The sequence below is a fragment of the Sycon ciliatum genome, chromosome 1 (assembly GCF_964019385.1).
Source record: "Sycon ciliatum chromosome 1, ocSycCili1.1, whole genome shotgun sequence".
NCBI lineage: Eukaryota > Metazoa > Porifera > Calcarea > Leucosolenida > Sycettidae > Sycon > Sycon ciliatum.
Window position 1 is genome coordinate 87219795 of NC_088643.1, and position 15044 is coordinate 87234838.

General features: G+C 46.6%; 1 protein-coding gene across 3 annotated transcripts; it reads right to left on the reverse strand.

Moving 5' to 3' along the window:
* Nucleotides 1–2: 2 nt before the first annotated feature.
* On the reverse strand, nucleotides 3–8608 carry LOC135806149 (glycoprotein hormone alpha-2-like). 3 transcript variants are annotated; one of them, XR_010551210.1, is made up of 5 exons: nucleotides 6057–6578; nucleotides 4617–4882; nucleotides 3937–4029; nucleotides 1056–1163; nucleotides 3–633 (listed from the first exon to the last, which is right to left on the reverse strand). XR_010551210.1 is itself a non-coding variant. In XM_065320300.1 (5 exons), the coding sequence occupies exons 2-5, from the start codon at nucleotides 4752–4754 to the stop codon at nucleotides 466–468; spliced, it is 507 nt and encodes a 168-aa protein (XP_065176372.1). In that variant the 5' UTR covers nucleotides 4755–4882; nucleotides 8105–8608; the 3' UTR covers nucleotides 3–465. The 3 variants fall into 3 exon arrangements, 1 of the variants encoding a protein (XP_065176372.1); XR_010551211.1 differs by lacking the exon at nucleotides 6057–6578 and adding an exon at nucleotides 4998–5417; XM_065320300.1 differs by lacking the exon at nucleotides 6057–6578 and adding an exon at nucleotides 8105–8608.
* Between the last annotated feature and the right edge of the window lie 6436 nt (nucleotides 8609–15044).

The window sequence follows — 15044 nt, forward strand, 5'->3', positions numbered from 1 at the left end:
TCTTTGTTGCTTTGCCTTTATGTGATCGTATGAGAGTAGGTTTCAGGTTGAGTCCAAAGGTTCCACCACTTGGTTATACAATGTAGAATCACTCCGCGGGAATTCCACTCAAACGGAATAATTATTGTACTTGAAGTGTACAGAACCAATAATATCCATTCTTAAAGTATAGTAACTATGGTAACGCCATCAGACATCCAAGTATCAATACTGTTACTTCACTGTGAGGTGTAGACCAGTGAGGTCAGTTCACTACATGTGATGTACTGCGTATGGTAGGGGTACATAGCACTAACTGCACTTTGACCAAAATAATGATGACAAACCATGGTGCCAAGAAAGCATTCAGTCACTCTGGCGTCCCGCTGCCTTTTGTTTGCCGTGGCGATTATCATGTGAGTGGCTTCAAGAAAACTTGTCAACACTGTTCCATCCAGCCCACATGCATCCATGCTGCTGAATTGGTCATACTGGTGGAGTGGAGGTGGTTTCTGTAGCGCCCGTGCCATCAGCACCCGTGTTATTTCCGCTTGCTTCAACTGTGCCTCCCAGCTTGCTGGCTGATGAGCCACGGCTGCCAGGTCCCACGACAGAATGTGCAGGTCCACACGGCCGACAAGTACACTGCTCCGCCTGTTAGCCAACAATATAGCAGGTAGTAGGTACACACGGTTATCCTATTAAATAGTCTACACGCCATTCATGTTTGAATTGTCTGCGGGTTCAGAGGATTGAAGGAGGCCCAAAGCCTTCAGTTATTCATCAACTTTTCACTTGCAACATAGACACTGATGTGTAAGGTATAATGGGGGGGGGGCAATGGGATGGTCCAATTACAATGAAGCCTCCTGTTCAACAGTGATCATTTGAAGCAAGCTAATTGACTCGGAACAAAAAAATTCATTTGTATCTCAAGTGTTGCAATTCATAAAGTAATCATGGTGAAGTATCTAGCTACTGATCATAATCATGATTATAGCCAAAGGAGAAACAGCGCAATCAGACCGTGGCATTCAGTAGACAGCAGACCAAACACTGATAACAATGCCTCTTACCCGTGGAATCCTGATGTTTCTCTTTGTGCCGGAGCAGACCAGTGAAACATTACTGTGCACGATCTTTGTGGGCTCACAGCACTTGCACGTTTCTGTAAACAGTCCATTCTGCACAAACAAAGACAGGGTAAAGTGAAAGGAGATTGACAGGAGACCATGGATGCACACCAGCACTTCACTGGCCTTCATTGCTGCATTGCAATCACTGTACAGTGCACAATGCATAGTGTACATGCAGCATAATGCATAAGTACCAGTAACACACACAACATGTTAATTAAGTTGGCCTCGGGGAACATTGATTGCTCTGTCAAACGATCCTGAATTTCACTACAATTGTAGGAGCACCATTTTTACAGGTTTCACGCCATAACCATTTGTTGGTAACCTAATTCTGACATGGTATTTCCTACTATTTCACCATTCAGGGCTGCTAAAAGCCGACAGCAATAGACAATGTTCATGATAATGCCTGACATCCAATGTAGACAAGGATTCGCAAAATGTCCACACTGGATATCATCGAGAGGGGTTTGGGGAGTGTTTGGTCAAAGCTAACCTCGTGACAACTTGAACTACAGGTCTACTCTCCATATAACGTAATCTCTGGGACCACGCAAAAAGTATGTTATATCGAGAGTTATGTTATGTAGAAAACCATGTGTAAAATACAAGATGCACCTCAAAATGAAGGGTATTACAAGGCGGGTTCAACCGTGCAAACATATACACACTGTACCACCATCGACATCAGATACCATCAATGCCGCAGAATATATGCACAATAAGACTAAACTGGCTAGCTACGGCTACAGCTTGATTGTACCGCGCACGTGAATCTACGTTGTATCGAGAGTGCACACGTCGGGGACTGCGCCGTAGGGTGCGTTATGCCGAGGTTTACGTTATGTAGGACTAAACTGGCCTAAACTGCCTAGCTACAGCTACCGCTTGATCGTACCGTGCAAGTGAATTTATGTTGTATCGAGAGTTCGCACGTCGGGGACCGCCGTAGCGTGTGTTATGTCGAGGTTTATGTTATGTAGAATTATGTTGTGTAGAACAAAACTTGTATGGGAGTGATGCTGTTTCGGCGCGGGATTTGATTTTTTTATGTACTAGCGAGGTTTATGTACAAGTGAGAGTTGTTATATCGAGAGCAGACCTGTACCAGGTTCCCGTGTGCCCACATGCTCGATTTGCATCACCTTGCAGTCATGCTGCATATTGTGAGGTGTATGGTTTTGTATCGTTCCCTTCAGCTTTACAGTGATAGCTGGGATCACGCGGCACTGATGATGTAATGCTGTGTGATCACGCGGCACTGATGATGTAATGCTGCTGGACAGTACTGGCAAGACTGCAGAATCCTGTGCTTTTCCCATTCTGCTCAATCCGAGAGCACTGAGAAAGGCGTGTGAGTCTGTACTGGAGGCTTTCAATACTGGGCCCTGCAACTACTATGATGCCGTGATCACTGTTCCTCTCCAAGTACTAGTAGCTAAAACCACAAGGCTGGGACGGTTTCACGACGTTTTACACATTTAATAGGGGAAGTACCATGGATGCAGCCTCCACAGCCATCAACCAGCAGTGGAAGTCTCCAGGAATCATTACAGCAACACCCTGCGGCGGGCTCCCTCCTTTTCCAATGTCTACCAGCTGTTTCTCCCCGGTATATATATCACTGATTCGAAGGTTTGGTGTACTTCTGAAGTGCACGTCATCAAACACCAACCGTGAGTAGCGTCTGTCCCAAGGAACAGGCTTGCTGACTTTTAAGGGTTGAAGCTAGTCATGCAGCAGCTGAGCTCAGCCTGAGCTTTCAGTATCCTCCACCAGTAGTGGGAGACATAGCAATTCTGTTTCAGTGCAACTTTCATTCTTCTAATTTCTTCTACCAAGATCAGCAGCTGATATGACAGGATTCCGCTTGGTACAACGTCCGGCAAACCGGTTTTCCTAAAGTTACCAGCTTAGTGGTCAATACTAGTACTAGCAATCCACAATGCAACACACGCATGCACAAACACACACACACACACACACACACCATGTGGCGCACTGATGTAGACAGCCTGTCCTGCTTTCTAAGGAGATTGGACTGGATTCACATGCAGGAACACCATAGAGGGGTACTGCTAGAGGTACTGCTAGAGAGGTACTGCTAGGCTGTTGGATTTGCCAAACCTAGAGTACGTAACTTCAATACAGCTGATGTGTTTTGCCACAGCTTAGAGGATGTGGTGCAATTCCGAGGCTCCAGGAACAAGAAATTTCAATACGCACTCCCGCTCCCCCCCCCCCCCCAGGACTTAACACTGGTCAGTAGATGTTTACTTGCTTCAATGGTTTGAGCTGTGATTGAAGTACGCTGCAATATCAGGTACTGCTTCAGAAGTAAAACAAAATTTGACCAACAGAGTGTAGGGTGTCTTCTTTACAAGCAGATGTTGGTGACAGCCAGTGCAATCTAATCCTAGGCCACCGGCTACATACTATTCAGTTGATGATTATTCAGTGTTGTGTGAACGAGCTATGCCGTTTGTCATCAATGTCTGCTTGGTGTGTAGGTCATCATGCAGCACTACACATGCACGGTGTGTTGGTCTAATCTACTCTGTCTGATCACAAGTGGCCCATGAGCTACAGCTAGCCATGGCGTCACAGAGTCAGCTGAACTACAGGTACAATACAGCGGCGGCATGATGGAAATGATACTGAGACTTGGTCTGTGAAGTCCTTTTGATGTTTATGCTACATGCCAGCAAGATACAGTAAAAGACATTCCCTGTTTACAAGTCATGCTTGTAACCTACAGCTTGATGGATGGGAACAAAGGGAAATTCACACAATCAATGCCATGAAAACTCGGCCTTACATGCAGGAAGTCCTCACTAGGCTGGGATGATGACGGGCAGGTTCCAGCACAACTCTCTGTCTGGAATTCCCCTTGGCATCCATCTTCAGTGACCTGCAATGTACAGCAGCAATGTTACCGCAACAGTATATGTGGCATCACCACAGGATTGGAACACCGCTTCATTACAATCACAACTGACTATACGACTTCCGTGCAATTGTGCCAGTAACTCATAGTCACGGATTCTCTAGGCATGGAGGTTCTGCTTCAGCTAATGAGTTAGCCACTGGGGGCTTGCTACCAACCTGACACTCTCGATGACCAGGTATACAGAACAACTGAGAGCAGCGGCGCCAGGATAATCAAGGCAAACAAAGGCAGTGTTTTTGGCAGAAATTGAAAGTCCAGACATTCTCAAGTCTTCCAGATTGGAGATGCTGGAGTCACTTCATGCTAAGGAAACTTGACAACCACTCCGGTTCTCAAGCCTTTTTTTAAAGATCGCTGCTGCACATGCAGTATATTATCACAACAAACACAAGACTGAGTGTGACAAGTTGAGCTGCAAATGGAGAAGAAGCGTAACTATAGTGTTGCAGAACAGCTACTGCCAGCATGTCGGCGGATACGGTTGGATGCAGAAGCTGCACTGGATTACTGGATCAGTGCAGGAGGGAGAGACAGATCGATAGTCTTACCCGCATTGTGTATATTCTTGGATTGCAGCTTTGGCTGTATTGTAGATCGGTTGATGTCCAGACTCGGCGGGGGACAGAAAGGGCAGAGCACCAGAGCAACAGCACAACCCAGTACCGGCAAGTAAGTGGCATCATCATCACAGTTCTCTAGTTTGATCTCCGATTTCCTTCCTAGTCGGAGCCGCCAATACTGGTATAGTTGAGTCCAACAGTGGAGAAGAAGTTTGAAGGAGCAGGAAACAGGCAACGTTGGTCATCTGCTCAATCTGCACAACATTTACCGAGTAGAAGAAATGCACAAGAACTCAACTGCATGGTTCAACACACTTGTTGCACAATATGAAGAGAGGAAATAGGGATACCCGCACAACTGCAAGCTACCTTTTATAACGGCACTAGGCAATGCTGGCGAGCATTCCGGGCAAAGGCTCAAGTGGCGGTAGAATGCCAAAGAACATTCCTTGCTTGGAGTTGCTTATTCAGATCATATTGCAGTCAATCAACCCTGTAGCACGTTCATGTCTCCCATGTGATTTTGTCCCTGGGAACTGAACAAATCCCAGCCTTGGCCAGTCTCCAGACAGCCGGTACACAACCTATCCTGGCTCTGTCAGTTCCTGGGGCTCAGTGCAGCCACACACCCGTAGTCCAAGCAGCTCAGTCTCACGCCGGGTCAGGTTCTTAGGTTATCGGGACAATCGGCCAATCGGGCCTCAGTGCTTGTCATCAGTCCCTGAACAGCAATGCCACCACTATGCTGTGATGCCAATGTTAATAACCATAGGTGCTCAGTACTGTCTCACAATTATGCCAAACTACTAGTATACCCTGGAGGCCACCTGCCAATTACTCTTGCCAACGGTCCAAGTTGATCTGGACATCTCACGATGCTCATTAACCATCATCAGCATGATCATTAGAATATTTGTTTACATATCATCAATGATGAGATGCCCAAGCAGATTGAACACACACATATGCCACCAACTTGAAGATATCATAGCGGCTACAGGTGATTACAAGCGACCAGGCACAAACTGCATTCAGGACCATTGCACATTTACTATGATTGAAGCTATCATATGTTAATGAACTGAGTCGAGACCCTGGCTGCATGGTTATATTTACATGGGAAGGGGCTCAGTAAACCAAAGTAAGAGCCTGTTTGATCTGTAACATCACCCGTAAATGCACTCAGAACATGAAGTCCAGATATACGTTGCAAGCCCGACACAGTATTGCACTGCTGTCCAGGACTGAGATTGCAATGTTACACTTAGTTCAGCTAAGGTCATCCGATTATGCTTAGCCAAAACTAGTCACATGACCAGAGCCTCTAGAACACTGCATGGGCCAAACTGACTCATAGTCACACACGTCCGCATGATTTGAACACTCCTCTAAGAACCCATGCAGAAGTGAATGTTCATGGTCCCTTACCTGCATGTAACCTGTGCGGATTTTGAAACAAGACTTGGCAACCAGCTTCCCTGTGTCCAATGGCAATCAGGATCACTGACTCAGACTGTGCAGCACTGTCCCTTCTTTCCCTGGTGACACAGCAACGTACACTGACTATGCCGCAGTACTATCCCAGTCACTCATCTCCAAATATGTCACCGCCGGGCCATGGCAGTTAGTATACGATAACAACCTTTAGGGTATCTATGCCCCATCCCTTAGGCACAGGGTCACTAATTCCTTCAGTCTTCTCATTTCAAACTGCGATGCCCAAGACTAACACTACTTGCAAGAGACTAGTAATGGCTGGTAGCACAGGCCAGGTCATTGATCAGATAACTTTGTGTCTACTAGTCACTCAGGGGGAACTGGCACTCATTGTCTTTGACTTGCCCTCCATCAAGTAACGGACTGTTTTAAAGATATCCATACAAACTAACATTGCACACACATTGGACGTGGGCCCAGCATGCAGGACACCAACCTCTCACTTATCAACTTCACAAAGACACTGCGAGGGCAGTCTCATGCAGTGCCCACTGCATTGGAGTTGAAAGGACTTCAGTCAGTACAGTAGTATGGCCAGTACTGGCATCACATTACACTGACCTACTGCCACTGTGACTTAGTGTGGCTGTGCCCACTGCCCAGGCCAGGGCCAGACAACACCTGATTTATCACCCCAGGTTGTGGAGCACACTACCACAGTGCTCCCACAGTACATCATGGTACAGGAACAGCAGGGCGGGCACTGCACTAATCGTGACCTCACACGGTAACATGGTCATGTTCATGTGCCAGGGTGATGGGGAGCATTACATCCAGCCTGCCCGCTATGATTTATCTCACGGTGTGGATTGTGTGACTTTCACCACACTACAGGATACATGTCCACCTACTCATAAGGCCAGTCTGGAGGACAAGGCTACTTACCACCTTCCCCGGGCCAAAGGAAAAGTGCTGTCAACCAGATCATGCTGGCTGATCTGTATTAATTTTATTAACATTCCGTGATCCTACTTATGTATTTACTAGGGGAAGATTACTGCCTTTCTGAGCTTGGTTCCACTGATGGTAGCAATGTGGCCTTGGTAAAATGTGTAGTGCCAACACTCATGACAAATCCCAGCAGGGGTCAGTTTGGAGACATCATAGCTATGTGGAAGCACAGTGACCCCCTGCTTTAACCCAGCGCCCATGATGATTGTGTGAGGGGATCCTGCCCATGCCATGTATCAGTAAAAGGTATTCCAACAACTACATGTAATACTAATAGTATCTCTGCAGGTCGTGGGCCTGCACTGCACTGCCTGCTTACAACAGTACCCTGTATACAACAAGACTAGTAGCCAACACAGTACTGCCTGTCGCCTAAGAACTGACCCCCCCCCCCCCCCCTCTTGTCCAGTACTATACTAATATAGGCAGGAGTGTGGTCTAGGTCTAGGTTTAGGCCACAAGTTACTTGTAGGGAGTCTCTCCCTTGCAAACACTCACTCTCAGCCCACATTATAATACAAATTGACATAGTCATTGTACTGCATGACACAGACAAAGCACATGATGTGGGCATCGCCATTGCTGCTATTGTGTTAGCCTAATCCATTCCTGCAGTCCTGGTACTGGGTAGCCACTATTATTCTGCAAGGCCCTTCCAGAGCAGACCATTCTACTTGCTGAAGTCATGAAGTTGCTGTTCGTGACTTTGCCGGGTTTCAGCGACGGTTTGGAGTGGCCACCTGTGGTGGTCTTTTGTCTCTTGACCCTAGCACATGTCATCTCATTTGGGTGCTCAGGCACACCCGCACTCAACATGGTCTAGAGTCTACACGCCCCACCAAAGTTGGCCACCAGTCACCTAGAAGCTTGGTCCTTGACTTCTTACTGGCTTCGTTTCCCGCTCCAATTTCAGCTCCTAATTGTAGCACTAACGGCCGTCAAGTCATCTTTCGAAAATAATCCAATTATCGCAGTTATTTATGGAACCACACGTTACCAAATTCAGACAGATATTTGGGGAAACTCACGTTTTCGCTGACTTGTGATGCTCGATCTCGATCGAGGACAGATTCCCTCAGACCTGCCGCCTAGCGTATCCTCTCACTTTCCACCGGCAGATCTCAGCTCTGCAAACGGCGGTAAAGGTGTACGTGTGGGACCCACGACATTCTGCAACCTACTACTCCTAGATATAGACTGCTCTCGGACGGAAAGAAAGAGCAATTATTTATCTTGAAAAACAAAACTTTACTTCTCTTGGTCATCGAGCAGTGGATAAACTACTGCGTCCTTGATTGAACATAGTCATTGGCACCGCACTGGTGGTGGGTCTGCTGCCTGCAATGTTGCGGCGCCCTAGCCAGTGAGAGAGCTGAGAACGAGCTAGTGATCGTGATGGGGTTGTGCCGCAGGTCACAGGCGGTCTGCCCACCGGTTTAAAGCTCTGCACGTTTCGCATTTCCACAAAGGCCACAACAGTAAAAGCGCATGTCAACTGCTCCAAGAGCTGATTGCGGATTGATTGTGAGAGTCTGAGACACTACCGCTGCCTCTCCACTCGGGTAGCCGCTAAATGAAGGCGAGGAGACTCGGAGAGTCTGGTGGCCACATCCTCGGACACAAACAACCAGAACTTACGAATGGAGTCTACTATGCAGAGAGAATGTGCCACGTGCTGAGTACATGACCCCGGCGTCCCTGTGTCAGAAAGACGCGGAATGCCACGCCAACGCTTTCTTCATCATTGTCTTGGACAATTGGTTCTAAGTTGAGCCTGACTCGAGTAAGAGGGCCATTATCGGTCACATCACCACCCTACAACTTAGTACAAGCACTTGAATTCAACTACAGAAAGGACTTCTGTCTGACAATAGGCTGGAATGGGCATACAAATTACAAGCAAAACAATATTAACAGTACACTGTACTTACAGCAGGCCGCGAGGCAGCCGTGGGCTACAGTTCCCAATGTTCTGGTGTTAGGACCAACTGCATGAGCACTAGCGAAGCGGAGCACTTCACTTGCCACCGCAAAATGATAGACAGACGGCTAAACTGCCAGCATATCCATGCATTACTTTCATCAGATGATCCAATCAAACTCAACAACGTATTGTACAGTCATGCAGACCTACAAGACCAAAGGCTCCTTAGGCTTGGCAACTAGCTTTAGCCTTGTGCAGGGTACAGTAGATCTACATTGGTTTGTGGATAAAGAAATGGACCAGAATTCAAGGAAGTGTCTGCCATTAGGTGTGTACAGTTCTGCCAATTTCACTGCTTTTCGAGCAGAAGCTGCCAATTTCTCCAGCATTATCAAGTAAGCCATTCATGATTCTTGCCGCTCTGCAGTCCTTCACAAAAACAAAACAAAAATGTTACTAGTAATACTACTTGTATTCCTTGGGCTTGGTGGCAAGGGTTGCTGTTGTTGACAGATGAGTTCATGGACTGTCACTGTGGGCAGAAATCATCATCACCCTGAAAGGCCATCCCCACTGACCCTAGACATTGCTCCCATTCCCACCGACCCTAGACTTTGCTCCCATTCTCACTGACCCTGGACATCCTTACACTTCATGTTACTACATCATGGATCATTGTCAAGATACTAGTAGAACACAAATCTCCTACATCGAAGAAATACACCCACCACGCGTACCTTTTTGAAAACATACATCATTGTAGTTGCAAGTACTTGACTCTGAGTACATGTTACTGCACCTTGCAAGTCAACTGGGGTACACTTTACAAACCAAAACAGACATCTATGCAAGACGCTCCAGTATACCAGGTACATGTACTATCATTCTGTGTGTGTGTGTGTGTGTGTGTGTGTGTGTGTGTGTGTGTGTGTGTGTGTGTGTGCGCGTGTGTGTGTGTGTGTCTAAAAAAAAGAAAAATGGAAAAAATGGAAAAAATGAAAAATAGGGATTCACTGGCCAGAAAAAGTCACTTCAAACAGCTGTGTGGTGGACTGATACCAGGCTAAAAATAGTGGCGGTCAATTCATCAGCCTTGCAAGCTGTTGAATGGTGTAATCCCAGCACAAGTTGCTATGTCTTACATAGCTGTTCGCTATCATCGCTTCCGCGATGGGCATGTCTGAGGTCTGAGGTGTGTGTCTGAGCCAACCTGTCGGAAGGATACCTACTGTCCTTCTTGCGAAAGCATTTGGAAGTTGGACTAGTTTCAGCTCCACAATCCAGTGTGTCGTTACTATAATTATAGCTTTCATGGCTGAGGTTGTTGGTATGTCTGTTGGCTCTGGGTTCCCAGTACTCAGAAGCCGAGGCTGGTTGGTAAAGTAACTCCAATTTCACTTCAAGGTACCAGTGCATCTAGTGTCTGCTTCTATCAAAGCAGCGTACTGTCAAGAGTACATGATTGTACTCTTGGTACTGTCATACTGGTTGCCCCAGCAAGTGTAGGGTGTGCATTGCCATAGGTAACTGTCTTGGCCGTTTTATGCCGCTGTACTCCGTGTGGTGTAGACCAGGTGTGCATTGGTGGTCGATTCACATGGCTTCGCCAGTTGTGTGGATTAGACAGTTATTTGGCGCAAGTCTTGATCTGTCTCATTCAGATCTTGTTCGCTATCGTTGCTATGAGAAAATCTGTGGGGCAGATTTGCGTGCTTCCTTTGCGACGGGCGTATACATGGTACATGGTACATGGTGTGTCTGAGCCATAGCAACTTGTGCTACACACACACGCACACACACACACACACACACACACACACGCACAAACACACACACACACCACACCACACACACACACACACACACACACACACACACACACACACACACACACACACACACACACACACACACACACACACATACACACATATGCACACACTGTAGCCTAGCATACGATCGTGCATGTACATGATGTACCACATACATGTATAGTCCTGGAGCCAGGTCCAGAAATCTGACAGTGTCATTTGACACCTCGTCCAGGAAAGATTTGACTTCAAATTCGGAGAGGCGGACCAACTATACGAATTTTGGAGAAAACTAGAAGTTCCCAATGTTGTCCGTTTGGAAGTTATGAGCTATTTCCAAATTGCTTAGGTTACTATGGTAACCTGTGTGCAATTAGCCGTTTCTGAGGCAAAGCCGATACAATTTTGGAGAAAAAAGTTACCTTGTTGGAAGGCGAGCTCTTTCCAAGACTATTATTGAAAACGAGAAGTTTATAGAACTGTCGGCTTCCTTGTCACAGGAATGTCTCGAATTTCTACGGTTACCGTGGTAACGTGTATGCAATTAGCCACTTCTAAGCCAAAGTCAGTGCATTTTCTCCCCTGTAGGCAGGTGGAAAGCAGAGAATAGTTATAATATTGTGGCTTAGAGGTCTATTGGGCTGTTTCATGCCTGGTTTGTAGAGACTGGGCTCCTCTCCCCTCTAACAGTAACACTACCGGGATTGCATTGACCTGGCGCTTGTTCCCTCCCTTCCTTCACATAATACAATGTACATGTACATGTAGTACCCAGACAGCGGTGTGCTATGTTGACAGGATTGGTCACCATGATCCACTACTATACTAGTACTTTCCACCCAATTCACATTTTCACATGTCATGCAGGCTGTTCAATCGACATGTACATGTACCGGTACATGTACATGTTTAGGAAGCACATTGCCCATGAAATACAGTCATGTACATGTACATGGCATGGTGTACATGTAGACCGGGACGGGGGCCTACGCCAAGACCTGGAAGGACAATTTTGATCAACGAGATGACAAACAACTGCCCTAACCGCAACATGCAACAAACTCAGCCACATATTCCGTGCTCACGTGTCATCCTTCAGCAACTCACCGCAAATCTGTACGTGATCACATAGGGTACCCTGTAAAAAGGCCTTAGGCCTGTGGGGATTGCCCTATTCAAAATTTAAATAATAATAATAATAATAACTCACAGCAAGCATTTACACAAGAAGGTCTGGTCACATTCCTCTGATCAAGCAACAGTTTCAAAACAGTCCCGGACTGACCCCATGGCCCATGGGGCAGTGACCTCTCCTGCTATCTAGCCGAGCCACTATGAATTCTACACCTAGTACCAAGAGTGTATAACCGGGGGGGGGGTTATAACTCTTGCTAGTACCTGTACCGGTACATGTGGCATCATTTCCAGCACTCACAGATACATGTACAATCATGTACATGTACATGTACGTGTGCAGCAGTTGTTCACCATCCAACTCGGCTACAAGTGATGCAAATACAGTACAGTACCTGATGCCACAGATTATTCCATGTACATCGAACACCCTGGATGGTTTCACTTGTATACAATCGAGAGTAGTCAGTATTATTATTCAACTCCTACAAGCCATATCTCTTGCCAATTGTCAACGTTTTGGAGAAAATCGTTGATCGGCAGGTTGTGGAGTTCTTAGTGACAATAGTGAGGTTTCTGCCCTGCCACGGACCAGTTTGCATACTCCGAACTCTCTCGTCTTCTAAGTCCTGGCATCTCCGTGTGATATGAGAAGGGAACTTGGTGTGTTTGGTTGAACGACTATACATGTGCATGAAGTACATGACATTGTATACATGTATACATGTAATTTAGAAAGCGCACCAGTAACAACAACAATAACAATAATGAATATCACAACAGTGTTCTGGACATGTACTTCAGTTCAGTACATTGTACAATGTACAGTGTTGGCCAGATGTTTGGGCCTACCCAAGAGAAAACGGGTTTCTAGAGAGAATCTTTGTAAAGTGCACGAAAAAACCTTATGAAGTTGACTGTCTTAATAAGAGATGATTCTCTGATCCGTCCTTTGACGACTACACAGTTGTGAAATAAAATAAAGTCAAATTAATCGAAAAAGCGTAGGCCCAAACTTACGGCCAAAATTGAAAAACAACAAAATCCAGGTGACTAGCTAATTGACATCAACTAAAACTAATCTAAATGATTTGTTTCCATGCTAAGAACCTATCAGTGAACTGCTTGCCCAATTTTACCACTTAGTAGGTACTCTCTTTGCCTTGACGGCAGCCTCCATGCACGCCGGCATGGTCGCGACGGGTTTCGCGGACTTGTCCCTGCTGATCTTCCGCCATGCTCTCTTGCACACTTCCCCAGGCTGTGTTTCTGTTGATGGGACTTGGGGAACATCGTGGCAGAGTCTATTCAGCATTTCCCACAAATCCTCAATCGGATTTAGGTCCGGCGACTGCGCCGGCCGCTCCAGTACGCGATATCGGCGGTCCGCCAATTACGCCTTTGCCGCGTGTGCGCGCGCAAATACACCATCCAGACCGTGCAACACATCGATCATGGACGGCTGCATACTGTTCTGCAGTATCCCTTGGTATTGGTCTGCTTTCATCGCCCCATTAACGTTGTAGAGCCGCCCGACACCGTTGCCGGCGACGCGGTCCCGTATCATGATGTAGCCACTACTGTGCTTGACTGTTCCAACAGTACACTCTGGCACCAGTTGTACGCCTGGTCTACGACTGAAATACACCACACCATCTGGTGCTCTCATATTAAATTTAAACTTGTGGGACCACAGCACGTTTCTCCACTGGTCCACAGTACATCCTGGGTGGGCCCTGGCAAAGACCAGTCGTTTCTTCAATTTTCTGGCTGATATACGGTTTTGTTGTGGTCCTGTAGCCTCTCAGGCCGGCTTTCAGCAGTCTGGGACGTTCCATACGGCTCGGGACATGTTTGCCACGGTTTTGCACCAGTCTGCCTTGAGCTCGTACGACAAAATCCTTCTGCTAGCCAGAGACATCACCTTGAGGCACCTGTCGTCACGAGCAGACGTCAGCCTTGGATGACCAGAACGAGGCGTATTCTTGCAGCTTTGCGTTACTGCGAACCTGGTGACAATTTTCTCACCGTACGCACACAAACGCAGGTCAAATTGGCGATATCATTCGACCAGAGGCCATCACTATTCATCTTCACTGTCAACTCCCTCACGTCAGAGCCAAAGTTGCTTGGATCGACCCATGGTGAAGGAGAAATGTCAAAAACAGCAACTAAAATTTGTTGTTCGTGTCGTGAGGACCACCACGTGTCGTGCAGTTCAATTTCCCGCTGGTTTTGCATCACACATTTTTGTACCGTACGGTATGGTACAAATTCAAATATTTTGGCCAAAAATTTGGGCCTAGCTTTTTCATGATTTTCACGTGAAAATTTGTTTTGAAGCGCACGTGCACTGTTGAAAACTTATCTCCCGCGTTTTCATCAGGCTTGCAGCAGGTTTGAAGATAAACAACCTGGCAGCACCACTACATTGTGCCAAACCCCAAAAATTTATAGGTAGGCCCAAACTTCTGGCCAACACTGTACATGTACACCTTACAGTACTGGCCTCTTTTACGGGCAAGATGATTCTTTGGATGTGAAAAAATACGTGTAGTCATGTACATGTACATGACAAAACATACAATGTAGTTTGGTTGCCAGCATGTTACAAGCTACGTGTAGGCGGAGGATGCACTGAGTCTGTGTTCGAAAACAGAGCTCCTTATGACCTTACTACAACCTCCACGGTTGGCATTGCCCTGGTCTTGCGACCATTTGAACTATAATGGGGGCTAGCCCCAGTTCTAATATATGCTAGGGAATTGTTTGAGTCTTCTTGTTTTTGCTTTTGCTATCAGTCGTGTTTCCTTGCTCGTTCTTGGATGTCAGTCCTGCCTAAATCCTCTTGATCCTTTTGTGTGGATCCCGGCACTAAATCAGGAGAGAGGGGTCCAGTCTCTACAAACCAGGCTTGCAACAGCCCAATAGACCTCTAAGCCACATTATTATAACTATTCTCTGCTTTCCACCTGCCTACAGGGGAGAAAATGCACTGATTTTCGCTTAGAAGTGGCTAATTGCATACACGTTACCGCGGTAACCGTAGAAATTCGAGAAATTCCTGTGACAAGGAAGCCGACAGTCCTATAAACTTCT

Excerpts from the sequence above, each read along its gene's own strand:
- LOC135806149 (XM_065320300.1), bottom strand. The coding sequence starts at position 4,754 with ATGATGATGCCACTTACTTGCCGGTACTGGGTTGTGCTGTTGCTCTGG. Across the intron at positions 1,164-3,936 it reads CTAGTGAGGACTTCCTGCAT|AATGGACTGTTTACAGAAAC; the intron begins GTAAGGCCGAGT and ends TTGTTTGTGCAG. Across the intron at positions 634-1,055 it reads GAAACATCAGGATTCCACGG|GCGGAGCAGTGTACTTGTCG; the intron begins GTAAGAGGCATT and ends GTTGGCTAACAG.